This window comes from Nicotiana attenuata, unplaced genomic scaffold, assembly GCF_001879085.1.
Source record: "Nicotiana attenuata strain UT unplaced genomic scaffold, NIATTr2, whole genome shotgun sequence".
Lineage (NCBI taxonomy): Eukaryota > Viridiplantae > Streptophyta > Magnoliopsida > Solanales > Solanaceae > Nicotiana > Nicotiana attenuata.
Genome location: NW_017676924.1, coordinates 10,929 through 17,701, shown reverse-complemented (window position 1 = coordinate 17,701; position 6,773 = coordinate 10,929). Strand labels below are relative to the sequence as shown.

Genomic DNA, 6,773 nt, shown 5'->3' with positions numbered 1-6,773 from the left:
TAACTCGCAAAGAGATATTTTCCCTATCACTGTACTTGCGATCTTGGATTCTTCGAGCTTTTAGTTTCTATGTTTTAATTTGTCTTGAAGTTTGCAATAGTATTGTTATTATATTGCATTTAAAATTTTTGATAGATGTAATATTTAGCCACTTAGGCATCAGCTTGGTGGGAGCCGGATAATTATGCATAAATTTTGAGTGAGTGCGACTATTAGGTATAAACTTTGAGATTCGTATGAAATGGCTGGAAGTATAATTTATCATTAGCTTGAATGATAACATAACAAAAGGATCACAAAGATCATAAAGATCATAATCATGTGTTTCCACAAAAATTTTTGTCGAGCAAGTCTTTTTACACCAAAAGATCTGATAATATTTTTAGAATGCACTATTGGTTAAAATTATTATTTAATTATTTTTTCAATATTTTAGATCTTGGTATTAATCAAAATTTTAGCTATTAATCTCTCTCGCCATTTGAATTATGCAAAAACATTTAATATTTAAAAATTTAAAATTGAGTAAGATTTTACGTATTTAAATATTTTGCTTGTCGTCATAATTTTGAATCTTATTTCGGTAATGCCTACAAGTACAAATAAATTTTATACAACATACATAATTATTAATTTAATAGATATCTCCATAATAAAATTTCAAAAATTTAAAAATGTGTTATTGGTAGTAATGAGTGCATGAACTTGGTAACTAAAAAGGAAGTATGATACTTTGATTGGTGAAATTGAAATGATGAAATTATAAAATTAAAAAAATTAAGTTGGATAATAACTGATGCTTGAGAAGTTCCATTTTGCCCTCCCTTTTCTTGTGAGTTAGTTGTATGGATTAATACTCACCATCTTCAAAATTTTTATTTTGTTTTATAGTTTAAACAAAGCATTTTTTTTGGTAATTCACAATATTATTAATCACCAAAGAATCAAATTACATCGTATAGTGGCTAGCTCGGCCTATACACAACTCTACCCTGTACTCCTATCCTTAACAGACTGATTTACCCAGTTTCTACACACTTATCGCTTATATCCTATAGAAATCTTTGCTGCAGGACTTCTCTAAGCTTGCCTACAGCCCATACATTACATGTGTATGCTATCTCTCTAATGATGCTCTTAGTATCTCTATGTACCTTTTCAAAAACTCTATGGTTTCTTTCATTCCATATACTATACAAAGTTTCAGCTAGAACCATTCGCAAGAGCTGCCCTTCAACAGATTTCTTCTTTGCTTTCTCCATAAACCAGGTTATTAGCTGATCCCACGTTTTTATTTGCACCTGGATATTTAGCCAGTTGAAAATTCATGCCCATAATCCAGTGGTGGTAGTACATTCCCAAAATAGATGAGCATGAGTCTCTAGATGATTTCCACAAAAAACACATATTGAATCCACGTTAATGTTCCATTTGCTTAACCTGTCAGTTGTCATCATTCTCTCCTGTATGATCAGCCACATGGAGAACAATGCTTTAGGCCTAGCTAGATTCTTGAACATGACTGTTTTCCACTCAACTTTAGGTAAGGATCCAATTTGCTGCAAGTATAGCTGCTTGATCTTACTGCATTTGCCAGTATCTCCCTGCATCTGTGTATTTGGACCAGCAACAGTCATGATCTTTTGAACCATCCAACTCGCTTGCTTTGGTACTTTAACTGTAGCTAAAGGGTGCCCTTTTATCTAGTACATATGAACCCATTTGATCCACAATCTGTCTGCCTTTGTTGCCAAGTCCCATTGCAGCTTGAAAATGGCAGCTTTGTTCTATCTTTTAAGGTTTAGGATATTTAGTCCTCCAGCACTCTTAGGTTGACAGACTTTGTCCCAAGATACTAATGCACGTTTGGTAATGACATGTGTTCCTGACCATATGAAGCTTCTACAGTAAGCATTAATAAGCTTGATCACCTTGGAGGGCATCAGGAATAATTGAGACCAATAAGATTGTACTCCAAAGAGAACAGTTCTAATAAGTTGAACTCTATCAACATATGATAACTTTCGTGCAGTCCAGGATGATATTTTAGCTACTATTTTGTCAATCTGCAATTGTGCCATCTTCATCTTTTTGATAGTAAGAGGGACCCCCAAGTACTTAAAAGGTAGTTCACCTTGTACATACCCCAGCTGTTGGATGATGATATCTTGATCTACCTTGCACACTCCACCAAAATAGACTGGACTCTTGTTGAGGTTGGCTTTTAGTACAGATGCTGTGGAGAACTGATCAAAATATTGCTTCATCATTGCAACTGAATGGTTATCACCTCTAGCAAACAATAATAGATCATCTGCAAAGCTCAAGTGAGTAATGCCCAGTTTCTTGCTCTTTGGGTGAAAATGAAATTGCTTTTCCTTCTTCAGATTAGTGAGAAGTCTGATTATATATTCCATTGCTAAAGCAAATAGAAATGGGGATATTGGATCCCCCTGCCTGAGGCTTTTAGCAGCAGGAAAGGGTCCAGTTAGTTCACCATTTATCAGGATAGAGTAACTCACACTATGCATACAGGATGATACCTACTGAGTGAATTTGTGAGGAAACCCCAGACCTTCCGTGACTTGTGTCACATAGCTCCATTCCACACTGTCATAAGCCTTTTGTAAATCAACCTTGATCATACATCTAGGTGATATATGTTTCCTTGAGTAGGCTTTAATTAGTTCATGTGCTAAAATAATATTATCAGCTCCCTTTCTCCCAGGAATGAATCCAGCCTGAGATCCATCAATCAAGTAGTCCACTACTTTCTGCAACCTTGATGCTAAGATTTTGGAGATAATCTTATACAACACAGAGCAGCAAGAAATGGGTCTGTAGTCCTTTATGGTAGTAGGATTGGTGATCTTGGGTAGTAAGGTAACTGTAGTGCAGTTAATGGCCTTAGGCATCACCCCAGTAGCAAAAAACTCCACTACTGCTTCATATACATCATCCTTGATAACTTTTCATGCTTTTTTGAAGAAGACAACATTATAATCATCAATGCCAGGAGCTTTATCATTACCAATAGCATGCATACATTCATTTACTTCATGTTTGGATATATCTTTGGTCAGTTCCACTATCTGCTGATGATTTAGTTGAGGCCCCTTTTTCAGAATTTGCATGTTAACAGCTGGAAGAGTAGTAGCTGCAGTTCCCATAAGGGCCCTATAGAAGTCCACTATCTCCTTCTTAATTCTTTTAGGGTCTGTTAGTATTTCACCATTCAGAGCTGTTAGTGTATGAATATTTTTCCTGCTTGTCCTGTCTTTCAACATTGCAAAGAAATATTTGTTGTTTCCATCTCCAACATTGATCCAGTGAGCTCTAGATTTCTGCTGCAGAATCTTCTCTTTAATACTTGACCATTTTTCTAATTGAAATATGGCCTCTTTCTCCATCATTCTTAGTTGATCTGAATAATTTCTATTCATTTCTTGTTGGTATTCAATAAGTTCTCTTCTTGCTTGGTTTATCTTTTCTATGATATTTCTGAAGTTTTTATTGTTTAAGTCCTTGAATACAGGCTTCATTGCTTTCAGCCTGTACCAAATAGTAGCTAGTTTACAAGACTTATTCTCCTTGCCATCTTTCCCTTAAAATATTCTGGAAATCGTCATGTTGTGCACAAACATTTAGAAACCTGAATGGCACTCTTATACTATTATTTCTCCTATGGAATTTTAGGGTGAGGGGTGAGTGGTCTGATATAAATGGATCTCCTATTTCAACTGTTAGGTGATCAAAATTCATCATCCATTCATCATTCCCCAAAGCTCTATCTAACCTGCTAACAACCCTGTCTTCACCCATTTGTCCATTTGTCCATGTAAAGAATTCCCCTCTCCAAGGGATTTCAATCAACATTGTGTCAGAACAAAAGTTTGCAAAATCTTGTATATCAGCTTGAGTAGGAGCAACCTTTGATACTCTATCTTGGGTAGAAATGATAGCATTAAAATCCCCCCACAACAACCATGGATAGTTAATAGTTTGTGCAAGACTTTGAAGCTTTTGCCACATCTCCTTCCTCTTCTCTAAGCTATTATACCCATATACCACAGTCATAGCACACCTGATAGAAGAGTTACTAATGATGCAGTGAATAAATTGAGCATCTGTTTGAATCACATCTACTTGCCATATATTACTGTCCACTAGTAACCATATTCTCCCATTAACTGCATGATCATAATTATGAACTAAATCCCAATTTTTGCAATCTTAGGGGCAATAACAGAAGCTTTTTGTTGTTTGATTCTAGTCTCCACTAAACCAGCTAACGGAATATGATGTTCTTTGAGGTATCTAGCCAACTCCTTCTGTTTATATCTTTGGTTTGCCCCCTCACATTCCACATGAGAATATCATTTAGAAGGACCTGATGTACCACCTCTATCTGGTGGTTGTCTACCCCCTGGACCTCCTGATAGCACTTCAAAAGTGTTCTTTGTGATAATTGAAAAATCAGTATCACCTACATTTGTTCTGGGAGTTAAAACACTATTTTTGTCTCTCAATACACTATTCTCATGCCTTTTAGCATGTGTCATGCCCTGTGCAGTATCCACTGATTTTCCAGCTATTATATTATGAAATACTGTAGGGGCAACTTGGGCTATGGGAGATACTGTTTCAGCACTATTGGAATTAGTGTTTGGTTTAGTTAGCTCCTTACTTGTGTTCTGTTGTATACTGCCTTTGCTTCTCCACTCCTTTGCTGGCTGATGAGCTTTGCCATATACTTTCTGAATATTTTGAGGTCTCCCTTGAACTTCCTCATTGCGTTTGCATATATGCCCCAGCTGTTGACAATCAGAGCAGAATTCAGGTTGCCATTCAAACCGCACCACTTGCTTGTACATCTTTCCAGAAGGATCCTGTATTGTGACTCCAGTTGGTAGTGGCTTAGTAATGTTCACTTCAATTAGCATCCTCGCAAATGAGATTCTCGACTGATTAGCTGTACATTCATCAGCAAATAGTGGCACTCCAATAGCACTTCCCAGCCTGCTTAGAGACTCTTTTCCCCAGTAAGCCATAGGTAAATTAGGAAAAGAGACCCATAGGGGAATCTCTTTGAGAAAGGCTGTATCAAATTCTACATCAAGAGACCATTTCTTCAGGATAATAGGTCGATTATTAATCGTGTAAGGCCCTCCATACAGGACTTCCTTGAGGTCATCTTCCTCTTTGAATTTGGCAATGAAATATCCTTTTTCATGCCAAAACAATTCAGACCATGAGGCTTTTGACCAATTGTGATTAATATATCTCTTCATCTGATTATAGCCTGGGATTTCTCCTAATACCGCAACAATCAGCGAATGCTTCCACTTTTCAACCTCTTTCGCAGTCTCAACTGGATCTAGTTGAATAACCACATTACCATCCACAATCGTCGGGGCTATGTAAGATAGAGCAATGCCATTGGATGCTATTCGATTGTTAGCAAACAGATTGACCCACTCCGAAGCAGTTGAGTCCTTGTTAGCCTTCAATTTCTGCAGATTTTCATCTGCATGTGTATTTGGTTGCGATTGAACCATAGGTGATACACTCGAAGTTGAAGCTATGCATGTACCCAGACTTTTGTTCTTTCCACTGTCATATTTAGGTATTCTACTGTCCAATTCAACTGATTGTGTCAAGTTAGTAGCAGAATCAATGGTACCTTTGTCAATCTCATGATTCACTCCTGGATCTGCCATTGTTGATGCTGCCTGTGGTTTCTGAGAAGCGAATTAAACTGATGGAGATGTAGTTGTTGTTAGTGAGCTTCCGATAACTAGGATTGGTGTCTTCCTTGGCCGTCCTGGTCCATTTCCTTTGCCCTTTGCCATTAACAACCACCGTTCCCGCCAAGTGTAACAGCCGCTTGAAGAAACTGTCAGTGGGGAGGAATTTTTTCTTGAAATGAACTCGTCGTTAAAAATAAAGCTTTTAATATAATATTTATGTAATTTTTTTTATAAGTATACTTATTGAGAAAATATACACGCGTAACACGTTTACTCTAAGACTAGTTGGGATAAAAAGGCAATTGGGCAAGAAGACTCTGATAGAGATTATTATATAGTTAGGATATGTGTAAACATATGATATTTTCGTTAATTTTAAATAAATCATTGGAAGTTCCATCTAGTTGAATCGAATCAACTTTTATAAACTTAAAGGATCATTTATGTTCAAGGTAATACGATAAGGATTATAATAAACTTGCCCATCAAATACAAAGAAACATTTGAGTTAAACCTCACACTTAACCTCTAATTATTTTCTTCGTTTAATCACCTGAACCAAATGGATGAGGCCCGCAATTCTTCCATGACGGGCCTCATTCTCCCTCTATATTGTGGCCCAAAAGATAGTTGACTGTTATGATTCAAATGTTCACAACCAAATAGAGAAATAAAAGATTGATATATATACTGAGCAAAGGAATTACAGTAAAAACTAAGTATAGTAACAGAAAGAAGGGGATGGGAAAGATAGAGCCACAGAGAGAAACAGACGAGGGAGAAAGACCAGAAAGAGGAGATTCCAACAACAATTTGCATAACCCTTTCCTGGTAACCGTTATCCATTTTAACTGTTCTTAATTGCACCTCATGGGCCTGGATCCCATATTAACCTTTTTGAAGGCCTTCTGCCCCTCTTGCTTCTTCTCGGCCCAATAGCTCTCGCAACCCAATATTGGGTTGGGCTGATTCATAATAATACTTCTGAATCTCACTTTATACCTATTAATTTCAAACTATTTA

At 36.7% G+C, this 6,773-nt stretch overlaps 1 protein-coding gene across 1 annotated transcript; it reads right to left on the bottom strand.

The window, feature by feature from the left end:
* Positions 1 to 2,972: 2,972 nt before the first annotated feature.
* Positions 2,973 to 5,720, bottom strand: LOC109221251. Its single transcript, XM_019385712.1, has 3 exons — positions 4,391 to 5,720; positions 3,653 to 4,190; positions 2,973 to 3,552 (listed from the first exon to the last, which is right to left on the bottom strand). The coding sequence occupies exons 1-3, from the start codon at positions 5,718 to 5,720 to the stop codon at positions 2,973 to 2,975; spliced, it is 2,448 nt and encodes an 815-aa protein (XP_019241257.1).
* Positions 5,721 to 6,773: the final 1,053 nt, after the last annotated feature.

What these genes read in the sequence shown, in the direction of transcription:
- LOC109221251 (XM_019385712.1), bottom strand. Translation starts at nt 5,720, where the DNA reads ATGGCAGATCCAGGAGTGAATCATGAGATTGACAAAGGTACCATTGAT. An exon ending in AGATAGAGGTGGTACATCAG is followed by an intron (nt 4,191 to 4,390) that starts GTCCTTCTAAAT and finishes ATGATCATGCAG; the next exon opens with TTAATGGGAGAATATGGTTA. An exon ending in AGTATAAGAGTGCCATTCAG is followed by an intron (nt 3,553 to 3,652) that starts GTTTCTAAATGT and finishes TATTTGGTACAG; the next exon opens with GCTGAAAGCAATGAAGCCTG.